The following is a 19,207-nucleotide window of genomic DNA, read 5'->3' on the forward strand; positions in this document are numbered from 1 at the left end:
GCGTGGCGCTCTCGTCCAATGGCGGCGAGCGGGGGCGTGTCCTCAGGCGAGGCCACGCCCCTTCCCGACCGCTCGTGGAGAGGCTGGGCGGGGCCGCCCCTCATCCTCCAATCAGCGGTGGCGCTGGGCGGGGCCTCCCTCCGCATCCGCCAATGAGCGGCGGCGGGGGCGTGGCGCGCACGGGGTCTGGCGGAGCGGCCGCTCGGGGCGGGCAGAGGCCGCCGCGACCCCCCCGGCGCCGGTTGCGGCCCGTCCCGGCCCCGCCATGGCCGCCCCCCCCCGCCTCGGCATCCAGATGCTGCTGGAGGCCGCCGAGTTCCTGGAGCGGCGGGAGCGAGGTACCCCCCGCGCCCCCCTCGGTGGCCCCGGTGCCCCCGGCCGGGCCCCGCGGTGACCCGCGCCCGCCGTTGTGTCTCCGCAGAAGCCGAGCACGGTTACGCCTCGCTGCGGCCCGGCGGGAAGGACGGGGAGGCCCCGCGGCGCCGCGCCAAGACCCGGAGGAGCGGCAGCGGCGGCAGGTGACGGCAGCACCGGGCGGGGCGGGGGAACCGGACCGAAAGGGCCCGGCCGCGGTAGGGCTGCGGGTCCCGCCTGGCCCGGCCGGGGAGCGCCCGCACCGTGCGGCCGGGCCCGGGGAGCCCCCGCTGTCACTGGGCGTGTGTGACGGGCCCGAGGGGGCTCCGTGTCCGAGTGTCCGCGCCCGCCGAGGCCCCTGGAGCTGGGCCTCTGGCCGGGGTCACCCCCCCGGTCCCCGGGTTCTGGTGGAGCCCCGCTGCCACCGGGTGTGTGACAGGGCCGGGGGGACCCTCCTGTCAGGACGCTGCTCAGTCTCTGCTGAGGTCCCTCTGTCTCCGGGAGTGTGACAGGCCCAGGGGGCTCCTGTCCCCAGGTGTCCCGGCCCCGGGAGGCCCTGCTGTCACTGGGCCTGTGGCCGGGCCGGGGTGACCCCCCAGTCCCCGGGCTCTGGTAGCGGCCCCCCGCCGCCCCTGGGGGTGTCACAGAGCCGGGGGCACCCTCCTGTCTCCAGGTGGTTGGGGTACAGGGAGGTCCTCCTGTCACTGGGTGGTGACAGCAGTGGGGGACCCTCCTGTCATCAGGTGACCGGGCTCAGTTGTCCCTGGGTGTGTGACAGGACTGGGTGGGGCTCTGCTGTCACCAAAGTCCTCCTGTCACCGGGTGTCTGACACCGTGGGTGGGACCTTTCTGTCCCTGGGTGACCAGCCCAGAGAGGTCCTGCTGTCACAGGGCCCTGGCAGGTGACCCTCCTGTCACCTCCTTAGTTATCCACCCTGAAACCCACCCTGAGCCTCCCATTATCCCTCCTTGGTTGTTCCTCCCCTTTATTCCCCCCTGGTTGTTCCTCCTTATTCCTCGCTGATTTTAAATTCTAAACCACCTTTTTTCTGAGTTGGAAGTTGGCTCCAAGCACCCACATTGAATTTCAGGAGCAAATCCCACCATCCTGGAGGCTTTATTCCATTCCTTTAATAACCTTAAAATCCCTTGGATCCTCGTGGTGGGGGAACCCTCAGCTGATTTTGGGAAGGGCTGGCTCCAGGATGTGCCCCCAGCCGAGGGGAAGCTGTGAGGGGCAGCAGGTCCATCCCAACACGTCACCGGCGCCAGATCGTGCCAGGGAGGAGCCAGGCCCTGATGGCACCACATCTGTCACTTCTTTCCTGGTTGGGAGCGATCCCGTCTGCGCGACGCCACGGCAGCCGACCTTTGGCAGCTGCCGGAAAAAATCCACCTGGATTTGTCCGTGCTGGGATTCCCGGTGTCTCCCAGGGCCGGGGCGGCTCCGTGTCCGCCCACGCTGGGGTTTGGGGTGTCAGGAGCCCCTCAGGGGGCAGCTGAGGCCACTGGGCTTGAATCAAACAGGCTCCAGGTGAATCCAGGGGTTTGTCCTGCCTGGACACGCTCCAGGTTTCCTTCTCAGAATATTTTGTTTGCTTCAGGCCACTCTATTACGGTTTTCAGGAATAAAAAACATATTCTGAAGGGAAAGCTGGTGATCAGCTGAGGTTTAAACTGGTGGGAATCATAATCAGTGACTCTGTGGGCACGAGATCGCTCTGGAGAGGATGTGGGAGCCACAGGTGTGGGAGCTCCACCTGCCCCGGGGTGAAGCTGCCATCCCCTCTGTCCCTGTTTATTTTATCCAAAATTAAAATCCATCAATTAATTCATATTTTTCTAAATACTGGTGATGCTGAATGCAAGCCAAAAGAGAAAACAACCGTTCCAGGAAGGATCCAGGTGGAAGAGAGGATGGATTTGTAATTCGTGATTGTGGAGGTGATGGGAGCTTCACCCCTGCCCGTACCAGTGCTGGGGAAGTGTTTGGATAATTTAGGATCAAGGAAAAAACTCCTAAGGCTGCAGCCCATGGCAACCCCTTGGTAAAGGGTTGGGTGTGAAACATATGGATTTATCCAGGAAAACATTTAATGGAGCGACTGCACGGGAGCCGGAGAGCTGAGCCCTTCCATTATTCCAGGATAATCCCGGCCGTTGGAGTGGGAAAAACATTTTTGGGGATGTGGGAGGTGTGGCCCCGATATTGCCAGAAAGCCAACAGAGCCACTGGAGCAGGGTGATCCATCAGGAAGGGCTGCTGGAAAAGCGAAGGAGACCTCAGAGAGCATCTCCCACTACTGTGGTGGTGACATCCCTCATTTTTCCTTTGGTCCATCCCTTATTTTCCCTTTGGTGACATCCCTTGTTTTTCCAGCACTCCCAGATCTCGTGGGGCTATCCCAGTAGACACCCCCCTCCAAACAGCCTGTGCGTTATTCCCACATTTATGTTTTCAGGCACGTAACGATGTTTTTCCCAAATTAGAGTGGAGCTGCTTGAGGTCTCTGTAGGTTTTAGGAGGTCGGTAGGCAGGGAGGCTGCTCTTCCCTAAGCACCATTCCTGGGAGCACGAGCAGTGTGGCCTCCTGTGGCTTCTTTCCTGGATTTCAGTGGAGGGAAAATCAGTCATAGCTTGTGTTTTCCACCTTTTCCCAGCATCATGGACATTCAAAGTTTCAGTCCTGAGCCAGATCCTGGAGTCAGACACGACCACTCAGATGCTGCCCAGTGCCAGATGGAGCAACTTCCAGCACTGATACCACTGTTAATCCCAATCCCAACTCTAAATTTGAGTCTCTGGATAAAAATCCCATGTTATGGTTTTCCTGACCCTTTTATTGCCATTTATCTGGCAATTTCTGCAGCTGCATCCCACCATTCACCATCCCTGGGTATGGAGCTCTGGAAGCCCCTCGGGTTTGCATCTTTTCCAGGGAGCCTTTGCTAATTCCCACATGTTAATCCCAACTGTTAATCCCTAATCAGGCAGAGGAATTAACTTCTTCCTTCTTTTCCAGGTCGACACACAATGAGATGGAAAAGAACAGGTGAGTGCCAGAGGAGCTGGGCTGGGGGGAATTATTGCTTTTCCAGAGGTATTCCAGCTGAGATTTGTCCTGAGTAAATCCCACATTTTTTGCCTGTGTTGTCATCCCGAGGTCCTTTGGGTGAGGAAACCTTGTTCACTCCCAGTGTATCCCAAACAAGACCAGCAGGTCATTGCAAAATCCGTTTGGAGCTGCCCGGGATCGGGCGGTTCAGAGATGGGTGTTACAGCCCATTCCTGAGGATCTGACCTACATGTTGGGATTGGAGTAATGGACACAGGGAAACTGGGATGTGCTGGGAGCATCCCTGCTTTCAGCAGATAAAGGGATTTCCTCCAGGAGCTGGAGTTTCCCTCCAGCATTAACATCCTACCTGTTAATGTGGAGAAAATCCAGATGTTACAGGAAGAGGGAGGATTCCTGGAGCACAGTCAGTGCTCCTGCAGGGACCTGGTTTTGTTTTGTATCCAAAACCACCCTGTTCCTACTAAAAATAGGGAAAGGAAGCACTCCCAAGGGATTTGCAGCTGGGTGTTAGCCTGGGCAGCTTCAGCTGTCAGCAGGAACCAAACAGCATTCCTGAGGTGGAACCTTTTTGGGAAGAGAATGACCAAAAGTGGATATTCTCGCCCAGAATTCCAAGGTTATTGGCATCTCCTTGCCTGGGATCATCCCAACAGCCCAGGTTGCCAGCAGGGTTTATCCATGAGGTTTTTCCAAGACATCCTTTTGCCTGGCTGCAGTTTTCTCACAGTTTCTGGAAGCCCACGGGGGCTGGGAAGGCTCCTGGTCAGGCTTAGCTCCGACCACCCCAGTTTTCCACACCAGTGGGGTGGGAATGCCATTGGGGAAGCTGATCCAGCTGTGTGCTCCCGTTCCAGGCGTGCCCAGCTCCGGCTGTGCCTGGAGAGGCTGAAGGGGCTGGTGCCGCTGGGAACGGCGGCCGGGCGGCACACGACGCTCAGCCTCCTCACCAGGGCCAGGCTCCACATCCAGGTGAGCTGGAAAATGGGATCAGTGCCAAGAGCAGCATCCCAGTACGGGGCAAGTGCTGGGTTGGGCTGGGATAACTGGGAGACCACTGGCATCATGATGGGATAATGGAGGGAGCGCTGGGATTCTGCTGGGATAATGGGGGGAGGACTGAGATTGGGCTGGGGTAACTGGGGGAGTGCTGAATTGGGCTGGGATAGCTGGAAGAGCACTGACATCAGGCTGGGATAACTGGGAGAGAGCCGGTACTGGGCTGGGGTGACTGGGAGAGTGCTGGATCAGGCTGGGGTAACTGGGAGAGCACCAGCACTGGGCTGGGATAACTGCGGGAGTTGGGATCCACATGGCTCCACGTCCCAGGCGTGTTGAAGACGGGAGTGCCTCGGGAGCTGGTGGTGGCTGCGCCGGGCTGGTTTGGGCCGGGAATGCCGAGTGGTTCCGAGGGCGTCCCGGAGCTCAGGGTGCCGTGGTTCCGAGGGCGTCCCGGAGCTCAGGGTGCCGTGTCCCCCTCCGCAGAAGCTGGAGGACCAGGAGCGCCGGGCCCTGCACCAGATCGAGCAGCTGCAGCGGGAGCAGCGGCACCTCCAGCGGCAGCTGGAAAAGCTGGGAATCGAGCGGGTCAGGATAGACAGCATCGGCTCCAGCCTCTCCTCCGAGCGCTCTGACTCGGATCGAGGTGAGAGCCCGTGCTGGGGGACGGCCGGCGCGGGGTCTGGCCGTGCTGGAACTCCAACCATTCCCATTCCTCTGGCAGAAGAGATGGATGTGGATGTGGAGAGCACGGACGACCTCCCGGCCGACCTGGACTGGAGCAGCAGCAGCCCCAGCGACTCGGACGAGCGCGGGAGCCTCCAGAGCCTCGGCAGCGACGAGGGATATTCCAGCTCCGGCGGGACCAGGGCGAAGCTGGCGAGCAGCCGGAAGCTTCCTGTCGGGATCTAGGAAGCGCTTCCCATCGCCGTTCCCTTGGGATCCCGTTAGCCAGCACACCGACCCCCCCAGCATTCCCTGCACGGAAAAACCTGAGCGTCCCGCCGATCCAGCTGCTCCCGGGGCTCCGTTTGCACCGCCGGCCGCTCATCCCGGCCGAATCTCCTCTGCCAGGCCCTACATTCCAGCCACACGCGGAAACGCCCGGGAATATCTTGGCAATAACAGCGACCTCAAGAGCCTTCCCTGGGTTCTTTCCCAGGCTGTCACTGCCCGGTATTCCCGATCTTCTCTACATTTGGGTGGCGTCATCACGTTCCCGATCCTCAGGACCCAAAAAGCTGAGGTTTTGGGAGCAGATCCGAAAAGAGAACCGGCCCTTTGTGGAGTTTCCACCGGGACAGAGCGGAGCCAGGTTGGGAACAAAGAGCATTTCGGGCACAGGGATCAGCCTCAGTCGGGGGTCCCTTCCCCCCGACTCTAAATATTCAGGGACACCCCATCCCAGTCGTCCCGGAGCATTCCTGGCGTGGGGAGCAGCGCTCCGGGGGCGCAGAGCCATCCTCACCCCTCGGGTCGGCCGCCTCCGGGCTGGGAAGTTTCTGCCCTCCCTAAACCCAAATGGGACGTCCCACCTCCCGTGGCACGGCATTCCAGACTCCTGGAATTCCCTTTCCACGCTTCTAGTCTCGGGGACAATTTTTTCTACCTCGGAGGGAGCCCATGGACTCTCTCCACCCCTTCAGCACAAAGATGATGCCTCTGCTCAGCAATAACCCCACGGGACTCCCCGGATCTGGGATTTTTCCAGCCTCGTGGAGGATTCCAGAAGCCACCACAGGGAGAGAAGCCCCGGAGGGCAGGGGGGATTCCGAGCCGGAGCACACGTGAGCTGTCCGTGGTGTGTGTTCGTTTCCCAATGCACTGGAGGGAGCATTCCCACCACTTCCTGCTTGTAGAGATGCTCTGGGAATGCTGACATGTAGAGAGCTCTGCTTCCAACCCCTTCCTTTTCCCCTCGAGCTGGTCCAAGGGCTTTTCCAGCCCCATGGAGCTGGCCAGGCCCTGGGGAGGAGTCGGCAAGGAGCTCTCCAAGGGTTTAGGATACAAAGGTGGCTCTGCCAGTCCCTTTCAGGAAACAGAGGTGCTGAAAGGCATCGAGATGCTCCATGGAGTGCAAGGGGATGAGCAGTGGGAGACTCCAGTGCTTTCCTTTGTCTTTTTTCTTTTTTCTTTTTTCTTTTTTCTTTTTTCTTTTTCCTTTCCTTTCCTCTCCTTTCCTCTCCTTTCCTTTCCTTTCCTTTCCTTTCCTTTCCTTTCCTTTCCTTTCCTTTCCTTTCCTTTCCTTTCCTTTCCTTTCCTTTCCTTTCCTTTCCTTTCCTTTCCTTTCCTTTCCTTTCCTTTCCTTTCCTTTCCTTTCCTTTCCTTTCCTTTCCTTTCCTTTCCTTTCCTTTCCTTTCCTTTCCTTTCCTTTCCTTTCCTTTCCTTTCCTTTCCTTTCCTTTCCTTTCCTTTCCTTTCCTTTCCTTTTTTCTTTTCCCTGTTCTTTTCTTTTTTCTTCTTTCCCTTTCCTTCCTGTTTCCTTTCTTCCTTTTCTTTTTCATTCCTCCTTTTCTCCTTCTCCTCCTTTCCTGCTTTTCCTTTCCTTCTTTTCTCCTTTTCTGTTCCCCTTTCCCCCTTTCTCCTTTTCCTGTTTTCCTTTCCTTTTCAACACCCCAATCCCGTTCCTGGCTCACTTGGGGAAGTGGGAAGCTGCCCTCAGGCCCCACAAGTTGCCCAAATTCCCCAGGTTCTGGCTCTTTTTCTACGTGCTGGCTCCTAAGAGAAAAAAAAAAACCCAAACCACAAGGAATTTTCCTTTAAAGCTGCTGGAATTTCTCACCCTCCGGCATTGCTGCAGACCATGGGCACCCGAGCTCAACTCCCTGCGCCTTCAAAAAGAGGGAAAAAAAGGCAAAAAGATGGAAAACACCAAGAAAAAGAGGAATATCAGCCCTTGGGGGCCAGTGGCTCAGGTGGCTTTTGCCAAGCTCCATCCTTCACCTGGGGAATCCCAGTGGAACCCTCGGGGCAGGTGATTCCCCGCTTTGGGAAGACCCTTCCAGAGGTACAAAATATTGATTTGTGGTTGGTTTTGGACATTCTGAAGGTTTGGCCTCAGCACAAATGAGGGGTTTTGGCAGGTTTGTGCCTTTTTGAGTTCCCAGCGCCTTTTTTTCCCCTTTTTTCCTTCCTCTCCCAGACTGACCCTTCCTGGCCCTTTGCACTGTCGGGCTGTGCTCCGGGAGCCCCCAAAACGCTGCACTAACCCGGAATGTCCGGGTCCCCATTGGTGGTGCCAGCCTTTTCCTGGAATTCACTGATCCACCAGCATTCCTATGAAATAAGCTGCAGGAAGGACTTTTTTATAGGTTGTGACAAAAATCCAGGGAGTGGGGGGAGTCGGATCAGGGCACGGATGGGTGGGAATCAAAACCACCCATTTTTGGGTTGTTTTTCCTTTCTTTTTCCTTATGGAAGGCAGATCCCGAACCGCCAGTCCCGGGAAGCACCAAAATGTTTGTTTCATCCTTACTAATTTTTCCAGTGGAGCCATCCCGTCTCCACTCAACCTTTCCTTTATTATTCTTTGGGACACCTCTTATTTGTGCTTTTCCATCATTTTTTCTGTTCTTTTTGCTTCCCAAGAAGTGGATCCACCCCAGCCTCGGCTCCGTTGGGCAGTCGGGAGTGGACACGGATCCCATTTCCAGCCGTTCCTGCTGTAAATATCCCATTGTTGGGCTGAATCCCATGTCAAGCCAATAGAATGGTGCTTTTTTTTTAGGAATTCCGTGTTTTAGGAGATCTTTGCTGTGTCCATGGATATTTCTGTCTTGTTTGATTGTTAGGAAATAAATTATTTCGTTACGAAAGAGACATGTGAGCTGGAATTGCTGCAGGAAGGGAGCAGGAAGGGCCCGGGGAGGGTGAGGATGGGGATCCACCCTCCTCTGGGGCGTTGTGGGGAGTGAGGTCGCCCCTGAGCCTCCTCTCTCCCGGCTGAGCCCCGCCAGCTTCCTCCGCCGCTCCTCATCCCCGAGCCCTCCCGGCTCTATCCCGGTGCTGCTCCCGGCTCTATCCCGGTGCTGCTCCCGGCTCGGCCGCTCCCGGGGCCGGGGCTTTGTCCCTTGTCCGGTCCCTGGGCTGTGCCGGGGGTCACCTCTGGATCAGCCGGAGCAAACCGGCACCAGCCCCTGCCCCAGAGCTGCCGGCGGGGGGGCACAGGAGAGCCGGGAGGTGCGGGCTGGCGCTGGGAGCTGCGGCACGGGGCGTGGCACGGGGATTTGGGGCACACGGGGGCACGAGGGGGGCAGAAGGACGTGGGGGGGACAGGGGGACAGGGCACGGGGGGTGGTACACGGGGTGACAGAGGGGCACGGGGGGGCTGTGCCACCCTGGGACCCCTCCCGGTGCCTCACCGGGGCAGGTGCCCCCCTTGGGGTCCCGCCCTCCGGCCGCGCCCGCGCTGAGGGCTCTCGAGTGGCGAGTGGGGACAGGGTGGTGACCGGGGAGGGACGTGCCGGGAAGAGGAGCGGGGGGCGAGGGGGAGAGGGGGCCACAGCCAGGGGGTGGCGGGGCACGAGGCTGGGGGATGGGCAGAACATGGGGAGATTTCGGGGACTGGGGGGGACATGGGGTGAGGGGGCGTGGGACAGGAGCGGGAGGGGACGGAGGGGGACATACTGATACCGGAGTGGGGACAGGAGAACATCGGGGAACCCGGAGGGACATGGGGGACATTGGGGATTTTGGAGGGACATGGCAGGGTGGGGGAACACGGGGGGACATGAAGGACCAGGGGAACACAGGGGGCTGGGGGGGATTGGAGGGTGATATGGAGGGACATGGGGGGAGTATTGGGGTGTGGGACCGTGGTGCCACGAAGGGGACATGGGAATATGGGGGTGTGGGGACACAGCAGAGGGGAGAGAGGTGGTGATATGGCGGGGAGGACGTGGTGGGGCTGAGAGGATGTGGGGGGATTGGGGACATGGAGAAGTGCAGGGGGACATGGGGGTGTGGGGACATGGGCACAGGGGGACCCCAGTGGGGGACATGGGGACCCCAATGTGAACCCCAGTAGGGACATGGGACCCCAACAGGGAACATGGGGAGAGCAATGGGGACTCAGTGGGGACATGGAGACATTAAAAGGGATCCCTGCTGGGGACATGGGGCCCTTGAATGGGGACCCCAATGAGGACATGGCTGTGGGGACACCGGGGCATGGGGCCAGCAGCAGAGTGGCAGGGCGGGGGTGGCAGGCCCCGCAGTGTCCCCGTGTGTGTGACACACCTGTCCCCGTGTGCTGGCACGGTGCCAGCGGCCACATCCTGCCTGCGGGGCTATAAGAGGCCACGGGCTCGGCCCTGCCAGCACTGCCGTGGCCCAGCCACTGTTCCCGTCCTCGGCCCTGTCCCCCTGCCATGGCCCTGGCACTGCTGCTGCTCCTCGCCCTGCTCGGGACCACCCCAGGTAGGGTCCCTGCATCCCCACAGCCGGGGGCACCCCTAGAGCTGAGTGTCCCCGCAGGGCTGGGCACCCCCAGGGCAGGGCTGGGCACCCCCTTAAGGACCCTGTGGTGAAGTGACGGGGACACGGATTGCCTGGATGCCCCTGGGCAGGGGGGAAGGGGGCCCTTGGGTGAGGGTCCGGGCCCTTGGGACCCCTCTTGGGGTCTCGGGCTAGGATGGGGTATTGGGGGGGTTGTCACTGGCGGGGGTCCCCCATGAGGGATGGGTGGGGGAGGGATGTGGTATCAGGGGGTGTAATGGGGGGGTTCCTTCCACCCAGGTCCCCCCATGATGGCAGGAGTGGAGTTTTGGGGGCTGTGGGTGTTCTGAGGTGGGGGTCATGGTGCCAGGGGTCCCCCGGGATGGGGTATTGGAGCGGGAGGGTGCGTTGAGGGTTCCCCCACCCCCGGGTCCCCCCAAGAGGTCTGGTGTTGGAGTAGGGTGACTTGAGGGGGTGTATTGGGGGGGGCCCGGATTGCCAGGTCCCCCTGGCCGGGTGCTGACAGTGGCCACAGGTTTGGGGGCGCCGGGGGGGGGCTGTGGGGTGCCCCCCTCCGCCTGGTGCCAGAACTGGGTGACGGCGCTGCGCTGTGGGGCCCTGGGGCGCTGCCCCCACCTCACCCAGGGACCTCCTGATGTGGTGAGAGACCCCCCCACGTCCCCAGCACCCCTCTGATGTCCCTCCCCCCTTCCCTCTGTCCCTGTACCCCCTGTATGTCCCCAAAACTCCACAGGGGTCCCAATACTCGCACCATGGTCCCACGCCATGTCCACATGCATCCCCCATGTCGCCGTGTCCCCGTGTCCCACCTCCCAACATCCCTGTGCCACGACATCCCCATGTCCTCATGCTCCCCATGTCCCTGTCTTCCTCTGTTGTCGTTCCCCAATATCCCACATCCCTCTGTCCCCATGTCCCACATCCCCGTGTCCCTATGTCTCACATCCCTGTGTCCCCATGTCCCCATGTCTCACATCCCCGTGTCCCTGTGTCTCACATCTCCATGTCCCCATGTCCCCATGTCCCACATCCCCATGTCCCTGTGTCTCACATCCCCACGTCCCCATGTCTCACATCCCCGTGTCCCTGTGTCTCACATCTCCGTGTCCCCACGTCTCACATGTCCCCGCTGTCCTCTCCTGCAGGACGTCTGTGCCATGTGCCAGCAGCTCGTGGGCTTCCTCCACCGCGTCTCCAACCAATCGACCGAGGAGGTGCCTGTGGGGATGGGGTCAGGGGCCACTCTGGGTGTCACCATGGGGGCCATGGGCACAGGTGCCACTGGGCGTCATGGTGGGTGCCAGCAAGTGCCACACAGGGAGGTGCCACTGTGGCTGATGAGGTGGTGGCGGCCGCTGAGGGTGCCATGGTTACAGATGCCACCATGGTGACGTGTGCCACTGTGGGTGCTGGGCTGGGGGGAGAAGTGGTGGCCGATGTCAGCAGGTGCCACGGTGGCAAGGTGACAGGATGGATGCCATCGTGTGTGCCATGGCCACAGGTGCCGTGCCACAGGTGCCACCCATGGGCACCAGCGGTGCAGCGGTGACAGGTGTGGCTGGGGTGCGGTGGTGGTGGTGAGGCCGTCACTGTGGGTTTCACTGTGGGTGTCACTGTGGGTTTCACTGTGGGTTTCACTGTGGGTGTCACTGTGGGTTTCACTGTGGGTGTCACTGTGGGTGTCACTGTGGGTGTCACTGTGGGTTTCACTGTGGGTGTCACTGTGGGTGTCACTGTGGGTGTCACTGTGGGGGTCCTGGTGCAGGTGGTGCTAGATCAGGTGGTGAGGATTCTGTGCCTGCATCTGCCTTTTGTGGTGATCCCGTGCCGGGACCTGGTTCAGGCGCTTGTCCATCGCCTCCTCTACGGGTCCTCTACCTCATGAGTGGCAAGGGGATCTGGGGACACTGTGGCCGCCAGGGACATGCGGGCTGCTGGGGGCTTGGGCACACCATGGCACGCAGGGACACTCCAGGGTGCCCGGGTGACCCTGTGCTGCCCCGCAGAAGCCCCAGCAGGTCTGTGCCACGGTGAAGCTGTGCCACGGAGAGCCCGGGGTCGCCCCGGCCGTGCCCGTCCTTGAGGTGCCCGGCACTCACCTGCAGGTACCGGGACCCGGGGGCAGCGGGGGGAGGGTGGCGGTGGCCCCGCAGGCGATGGCCAGCGCGGTGCGGGGGGGCACAGCCCCGGCTGCAGCGTCCCAGTCCCGGCTGCAGCGTTCCAGCCCCGGCTGCAGCGTTCCAGCCCCGGCTGCGGTGTCCCAGCCCCGGTTGCGGTGTCCCCAGCCCCGCTGCGGTGTCCCAGCCCCGGTTGCGGTGTCCCCAGCCCCGGTTGCGGTGTCCCCAGCCCCGGTTGCAGCGTCCCCTCCCGCAGGGCCCCGGCGGGGCCGGGCTGTCCCCGGAGGCGCTGCCGGTGCCGCTGTGCTGGATGTGCCGCAAGCTCGTGGAGCGGGCGGAGGCCGCTGTCCCCGTGGGCTCGGTGGCCGCGGCGGTGGCCGGGCTGTGCCGGGCGCTGCCGCTGCCCGTGGCCGGAGCGTGCCAGTGCCTGGCCGAGCGCTACGCGGCCCTGCTGCTCGAGGGGCTGCTGGGCCGCCTGGGCCCCCGCCTGCTCTGCCGCCTGTTCCTCGCCTGTCGCAACGGGGACAACTGGGACAACGCGGACGCGGGGACGCTGCCACCCCCCTGGGTGCTGGAGGCCGTCGTGGTGCGGCTGGCGGAGTGTGTCAGGGAGGAGGTGAGGGTGGACGCGGGGAACACGAGGGGAACACGAAGAGGATGGCCGGGGGGGACAGTCCCCAGGAGGTGACAGGGCACCCCAGGGTTACACAGCACCGAGGGGACACATCCGGGAGTGTCACAGCCCCAAGGACACGTCCCAGAGTGTCGCAGCCCCCAAAAGCCACGCCAGGGACACAAATGGTGGTGCAGCCCCAAGGGGACAGATCCTGGGGTGTCACAGTCCCACCAGCCCTGGGGACACAGCAAGGTCCCCAGTAAGTGCCACCCTCCCTCAAGAGGACAGTGCCAGAGTCCTCAAGGCACAGCCCTGTGGAGGGAGCTTTGGGGGTGCCCCCACCCTTGGGGGACCCCTGACCCTGTGTCCCCCCCACAGGACCCCAAGGGCGTCGGTGCCCCCGCGCTGTCCCTCCCCCTGGGCCCCTGTGCCCTGGGCCCCATCTTCTGGTGCTCCGGCCCAGAGGCCGCCCGGCGCTGCCAGGTGAGCAGGGACAGGGGGACAGGGGGGACAGAGACAGGGGGCTGCCACCCCAACTGCCCCCCAACTGACCCCTGTGCCCCTCACAGGCCCTGCAGCACTGCCAGGAGCACGTCTGGCTGTAGGGGGACACCAGGACCCCCCCAGCACTGCCCAATAAACCTTGGATGCAGCTCTGCCTCAGTGTTTTGGGGTGTTTCGGGGCGTGATGGGGGCTGGGGGGTCACAGGAAGCAGCAGAAACCACAAACCCCAAGCAGAGGAAAGGTGAAAAGAAGTTACAAAAATAATGGGTGGCATTTACTGGGACACACCTCCGGGCGGACTGGGGGTGTCCCCAGGTGGGTCAGGGGTGCTCCCGGGGCTGTCTGGGTGTTCCCCTGGGGGCTAGGGAGGATGGAGGTGTCCCCAGGTAGGCTGTGGGTGTCCCTGGGAGTCTCTGGGTGTCCCTGGGGAGCTTGAGGTGCTCCCAAAGGGGGTCTCAGGGTACCCCTAGGGGGCTGGGGATGTCCCCAAGGGGGTCTCTGCGGGCCCCCGGTGGTCTCAGGCGCCCTGCTGGTTCGTCTCATCCTCCTCGCGTCGCTTCCAGATCTGCAGGAGAGCAGGAGGGGGTTGGGGGGGACACAGGAGACATTCAGGGGGTGTCAGGGGACATTCTGGGGGTACCATCACCCCCTGTCCCTCCTCACCTGGATGTAGGCCTCGGACAGGGTGATCATCTGGGGCAGGATATCGGTCACCTGCAGGTCCTGCAGCTCGTACCACTTCCCTGTGCCCTGCCAGGACCCGGGAGGGGTCGGGGTGACTCGGGGGGGTCCCTGTGGCCCCCCCCAAGCCCCCCGAGGAGGGGACACTCACGTGGTGCAGGACGTGGATGCGGTAGGAGCCCTCCGAGGGCTTCCCGTCGTGCACGATGTTGGCGATGAGGTCGTAGGTGGTGTGGGCGTGCGCAGCCTGCACCTCCTCCGACAGGTACTCCCGCAGGTCCACGTTCCTGGGGACCCCTCGCAGCCTCAGGGGGGGCACCGGCCGCGGGGGACCCCCACAGCACACACACACACCCCCAAAGTGCTTCCAAGTCCCTCCTGGACTGTTCCAATCCCCCCCAGATGCCCATGACACCCCCTTAGATACCTACAGCCCCCCATATACCCACAAAACTATCCCAGATGCCTTCAGCCCTTCCTAGATGGCTACAAACTCCACTCAGATATCCACAACCCCCCCAGACACCTACAATCTCCCTTTAGATGGTTTTAATCCACGCCACGTGTTTCCAACCCCCACCAGATGCCTTCAAACGCCTGCTAGATGCTTACAACCCTGCTCAGATACCCACAAAAGCCCCCTTAAACACTTTCAACCCCTCACAGATGCTTTCAACCTCCACTAGATGCCTACAAATCCTCCCAGGTACCCACAAATCCCCCCCAGAAGCCTTCAAGCCCCCCTAGACACCCACAACCACCCCTAGACACTGTCAAACGTCCCCAGATACCCCCAATCTCCTCTTAGGTGCTTATAACCCTCTCCACAAGCTCCCAGCCGCCCAAGCTCCCTGCCCATGGCTCACGTGATGGGGAAGTTGACGATGGTGGGGTTCTTCTCCACGAAGAAGTTGTTCTTGGTGAAGCGCTTGATGCAGAAGATGAGGTAGGGGGGCAGGCGCGTCAGCTGGAAGCGCTTCAGGAAGTTCTCCTTGTAGGTCTTGTACTCCTTCTCGGTGCTACCGTTGAACTTGGCCAGGATGCTGAACAGGGGCACCTGGGGGATGATGAGCTGCTCCTTCTCGTCCTTGTAGAGCGGCGCCGTGGGCAGGTCCAGGGTCAGGTACAGGAAGGTGGACTCCACCATGCGCTCCTGGTACTCGCTGTTCTGCAGCAGCTGCGCCTTCTCCTCCGCCGGCTGCAGGGCACCCACGGGGACAGCCCCGGTGGGCACATCAGCCCCGCTGGAGCCATCACCCCCAAGAACCCATCACCCACCCCGGACCCTGGCCACCACTCATTTGACCTTGCCACCCCCACTGGACCCTAACCCCCCTTTGTTGTGCCCAGAGGCACCCCCACACACACACCCCAACACCCCCCATCCCTCATCTGACCCCACCACACTCCTCATTTGACCCCACCCCCCCATGAGACACTGGACACTTCCAATCCCCTGGCCCAGGTGCTCCATTATACCCAACCACCTCCTCCATTACACCCAACACCCCCCACCACTCCCAAACTGCCCCCAGCTGACCCCCACCAGACCATGACACCACTTTTTTAGACCCTGCCGTTCCCATTGTAGCCCAACTGCCCCCACTGGATCCCGCTGGACACCGACACCCCACACTGCACCCCAACATCCCTCACCCCCCTCCATATTCTGACACCCCTCCCTGGACCCCAACACCCCCCCCACTGCACCCCCCAAGTCCCACCAGGTCAGGGTGTGGCAGCTTCTTGGTGAAGATGCGCATGGAGCCCTGGAACACATCGGTGACGATGGCTGTGGGGACAGGGGGGGCTCAGCGGGGGGACAGCGGCCCCCGAGGGCCCCCCCAGAACCTCCCCCCACTCACTCTTCTTCTTCCTCTTGGTGCCGCCCAGTGCCGCGTGCAGCGCGTTCAGGAACCAGGACAGGAACTCCACCCCATCCCCTGCAACGGCAGAGCTGGAGCTGAGCCTGGATCCTGCTCTGCCCCCCAGATCCAGAGCCCCCAGACCCACTGCTGCCTCCCAAACCCAGCCCTGCACCCCGAATCCAGAGCCCCCAGACCCACTGCTGCCTCCCAAACCCAGCCCTGCACCCCAAATCCAGAGCCCCCAGACCCAGTGCTGCCTCCCAAACCCAGCCCCAGCCCCCGTATCCAGCACTGCTCCCTGAATTTAGAGTCCTCCAGATCCAGCTCTGCCCTCCACATCCAGAGCCCCAAATCCAGCACTGCCCCCCAAATCCAAAGGCCCCAAGCTCCAGCTCTGCCCCCCCAAATCCAGCTCTGCCCCCCCAAATCCAGAGCCTCCAAGGTCCAGCTCTTGCCCTCACACCCAGCTCTGCCCCCCAGCCCCAGCTGTGTCCCCCCAAACCCCACCCTGCTTGGTGATCTGGAAGTTCTTCTTGCTGCAGAGCACCACAGCCTGGAGCATCTCGTGGGGTGACACGTGCGCCTTGAAATTCCGGGGATTCCAGAGCTTCCTCATGAGCTCCCCGAAGCGCTGCACCAGCAGGAACATGATGTCCCCGGGCGGGCGCTGGATGCGCCGGTAGTTCTCCTCCTCCAGGAAGTAATTCCGCAGGGGAGGCACATTGGACAGGGCCTGGGGACAGAGCAGGGGGGATTCAGCCCCGGGATGCCCAGAGGGGCGATCTGTGAGGGTTTTGGGGGAGTTATGCAAACCCTGCACCGCCACGGGTGCGAAGCCCGCGGGAAATCCAGAATAGCCTGGGGTGCAAAGGACCCAGAGGTGGGGCTGATCCCTGTCAGCCCCACAGTGGGGGCTCGGGAAGGGTTAGGGGGGACTTTCGCCCTAAAAGGCCACCTGCAGCCCCCAGGTGTAATGCCTGTAGAAGAGAAGGTGGGATACACCCTCAGAATCCCCAGAGTGGGATTTTAGGAGGATTTCAGAGAGGATTTAGCCCAAAATGAAGGCAGCACCCCCAGGTGCATATGCTGTGGGAAGAGAAATGAGATTCATCCCCGAGACCCCCAGAGCATGATTTTGGGAGGGTTTCACCCCAGAAGGAAGCCTGAACACTCTCACAGTGTACAGCTACAGGAGACAAGGTGGGATTCCTCCCTGTCAGGCCCACAGTGCAGTTTGGGGGGGTTTCACCCCAAAAGGAAGCCTTTCGCCCTGGTGTCACCTGGAGCACAGCGTTGGCATAGTCGTTGGCCTTGATGTTGTTGAGCCCCACGATGCCAGGAAGATACGTGGTACCATCGTAGGCCCGGGACAGCTTGGCCTGTTTGTCCAGGTGGGCGATGTGCTGGGCCGTGAAGGTGGGCTTGAGCACGTACTGTGGGGGGAGACAGACCTCAGAGACTGGGGGACCCCAACCCAAAACCCTCAGAGACTGTGGGACCCCAACGAAAACCCCTCAGAGTTGGGGAGATCCCAACCTGACACCTCAGAGTCGGGGTACCCCAAACCAGACCCCCTTCAGCACCGGGGGGATCCAAACCCAACTCCCCAGAACTGGGGACCCCACATGTGCCCCACAGAGCCGGGGTACGCCCGGAGCCACCCCGCACCGTGATGTCCTCGAGCGAGGAGTCGATGATCTCGTAGTTGTCAGGCAGGCAGTAGAACTTGAGCGTGTGCAGGTTGAGGAACACGTGGTGGCTCAGCTGCACGCTGTGGATGTAGGCGTGCGACTTCAGCCCGCGGCCTGTGGGGACAGCACCGGTCAGGGGGACACAGGACACCGGGGACAGGCACAGAGCAGCCACGGGAACAGGAAAGGGGCACACAAAGGATCCCCTGCCCACACACGGGGGAGCTGTGCCCACCAGAGGGTCCCTGAGTTCACCCAGCAGCCACCCTGTCTGTCCTTGGCTGTCCCCATGGTGTCCCTTCCAAGCATCCTCTCTGTACCCCTTGACAGCACCCTGTCCCTGGCTGTTCCCTGTCACCTTCCCAGGCAGAATCCCTGTGCCTGGCTGTTCCCTGTGTCCCTCGGCATTTCCGCTGTCCATGGGTGTCCCCACAGCCCCTGGGGGACTCAGCAACATCCCAGACTCCTTGTGCCCCACTCTAGTCCGTGGGTGTCCCCCATGCCCCCCTCAGCAGCCCCCATGTGTTCCCCATGTCCCCATGCCCTGCAGCAGCCCGAGGGGAGGGTCTCACCCTGGAAGTACTTCCCGCAGACGAGGCAGGCGTAGACGTTGATGTGGGACAGGGAGATGGAGCAGAGCTTCTCAAAGTCGAAGTCCAGGACACTCCTGGGGGAAGGGTGGTGTCACAGGGCTGTGGGGGAGCTGGGGGGACCGCCAGGGACAGGGGGACCCCAAACACCCCCATCACCCACTTGTTGATGGTGTCCAGGTAGGGGCAGTGCCGGCTGCGCTGGTCCTCGGGGTCAAAGCGCCCGTAGCGCACTGGGGGGGCAGGAGAGTGTTAACAAAGGGAGCACAAGGACCCCAAAAGCACCGGGACGACACACCCTCCAGCCCTGCCTCCATTACAGCTCCCCGGGGCTAAGCCCCAGCTCCCCCCAGTGTCCCCAAACCCTGCCCAGAGCTGAGCTCAGGACACCCAGGATCAGTCCTGGTGCCTCCCGGTACACCCTGGTGTGACCCCTCCATCCCAGGATCCCCCAGACCCCCATTCCCCATCCCTCCCCTCCCGGCTCCCCCCAGCGTGTCCCTCCTCACACACCCCGGAGTCTCACCCACCAGCTCACAAGACGCCTCCGTTCCTGAGCACACACAGCCCGGACCCGCCTTCCCCCGCGTCCTCCGGGACACCACCGTGACCGCCCGCCCCCGCCCCAGCGTCCCTTCACAGTCCCGGTTCCCGGCTCCCCCACACCCGGTGTGTTCCCAAACCCGCTCGTGTCCCCCGGATCCCGCAGTGCTGCTCCCCCACACGCTGCTGCGTCCCCACACCCGCCCCAGTGCCGCGCAGCCCATCCCGGTGTCCTGTCCCCCCTCATCCCCCCGGTCCCCCGTGTCCCCTCGGCCCGTGAGTCCCATCCGTTCCTCCCGGTCCCCACCGGCGGGCTCGGGCTCAGGGTCGGAGTCTCCATCCGGCTCCCGCTCCCGCTTCACGCGCACAGGCGCGCCGGGGGCGGCGGTGCCGGAGCCCCCCCAGACGCCGCTGCCGGTGCCGGTGCCCGGCTCCCGCTTGACGCGCGCGAGATCCACCGGCAGCGCCTCCGCCGACTCCCGCCGCGCGCGCTCCCGCTCCGCGTCCCGCCGGCCCCGCGGCCGCTCGGCATCGGCGTCGCGGCGGCTGCGGGAGGAGCCCCGGGCGGAGGAGGCGGCGGAGGCGGCGGAGGCCCCGCGGGCGTCCCGGGAGTCGCGGTCCCGCCTCCCGCGGCTCGACATGGCGGCGGCGCGGACGCTGTGCGCGTGCGCGCCCCGGGGGCGGCGTCAAACCGCCGGGATCGCAGCGCG

General features: G+C 62.3%; 3 protein-coding genes across 5 annotated transcripts; 2 read left to right on the forward strand and 1 right to left on the reverse strand.

Annotated features, from left to right (window-relative positions):
• Positions 1-222: 222 nt before the first annotated feature.
• On the forward strand, positions 223-6,614 carry MXD1 (MAX dimerization protein 1). 3 transcript variants are annotated; one of them, XM_039564219.1, is made up of 6 exons: positions 223-338; positions 422-518; positions 3,378-3,407; positions 4,289-4,403; positions 4,917-5,076; positions 5,155-6,614. In XM_039564219.1, exons 1-6 carry the CDS (start codon positions 266-268, stop codon positions 5,340-5,342), a joined length of 663 nt encoding a protein of 220 aa, XP_039420153.1. In that variant the 5' UTR covers positions 223-265; the 3' UTR covers positions 5,343-6,614. The 3 variants fall into 3 exon arrangements, with proteins under 3 accessions (XP_039420153.1, XP_039420154.1, XP_039420152.1); XM_039564220.1 differs by having other exon boundaries at positions 5,158-6,614; XM_039564218.1 differs by having other exon boundaries at positions 4,917-6,614.
• A 2,800-nt stretch (positions 6,615-9,414) lies between these two features.
• SFTPB (surfactant protein B) lies at positions 9,415-13,277 on the forward strand. Its single transcript, XM_039564214.1, has 7 exons — positions 9,415-9,847; positions 10,401-10,525; positions 11,032-11,100; positions 11,893-11,991; positions 12,260-12,619; positions 12,998-13,102; positions 13,189-13,277. Exons 1-7 carry the CDS (start codon positions 9,799-9,801, stop codon positions 13,222-13,224), a joined length of 843 nt encoding a protein of 280 aa, XP_039420148.1. The 5' UTR covers positions 9,415-9,798; the 3' UTR covers positions 13,225-13,277.
• Positions 13,278-13,360: 83 nt separating this feature from the next.
• USP39 (ubiquitin specific peptidase 39) lies at positions 13,361-19,142 on the reverse strand. The gene is made up of 12 exons (XM_039564182.1): positions 18,805-19,142; positions 18,118-18,187; positions 17,937-18,031; positions 17,342-17,478; positions 16,954-17,106; positions 16,181-16,406; positions 15,671-15,748; positions 15,530-15,597; positions 14,672-15,003; positions 13,957-14,092; positions 13,788-13,874; positions 13,361-13,689 (listed from the first exon to the last, which is right to left on the reverse strand). Exons 1-12 carry the CDS (start codon positions 19,136-19,138, stop codon positions 13,642-13,644), a joined length of 1,764 nt encoding a protein of 587 aa, XP_039420116.1. The 5' UTR covers positions 19,139-19,142; the 3' UTR covers positions 13,361-13,641.
• Between the last annotated feature and the right edge of the window lie 65 nt (positions 19,143-19,207).

Source organism: Corvus cornix, chromosome 22, assembly GCF_000738735.6.
Source record: "Corvus cornix cornix isolate S_Up_H32 chromosome 22, ASM73873v5, whole genome shotgun sequence".
Taxonomy (NCBI): Eukaryota; Metazoa; Chordata; class Aves; order Passeriformes; family Corvidae; genus Corvus; species Corvus cornix.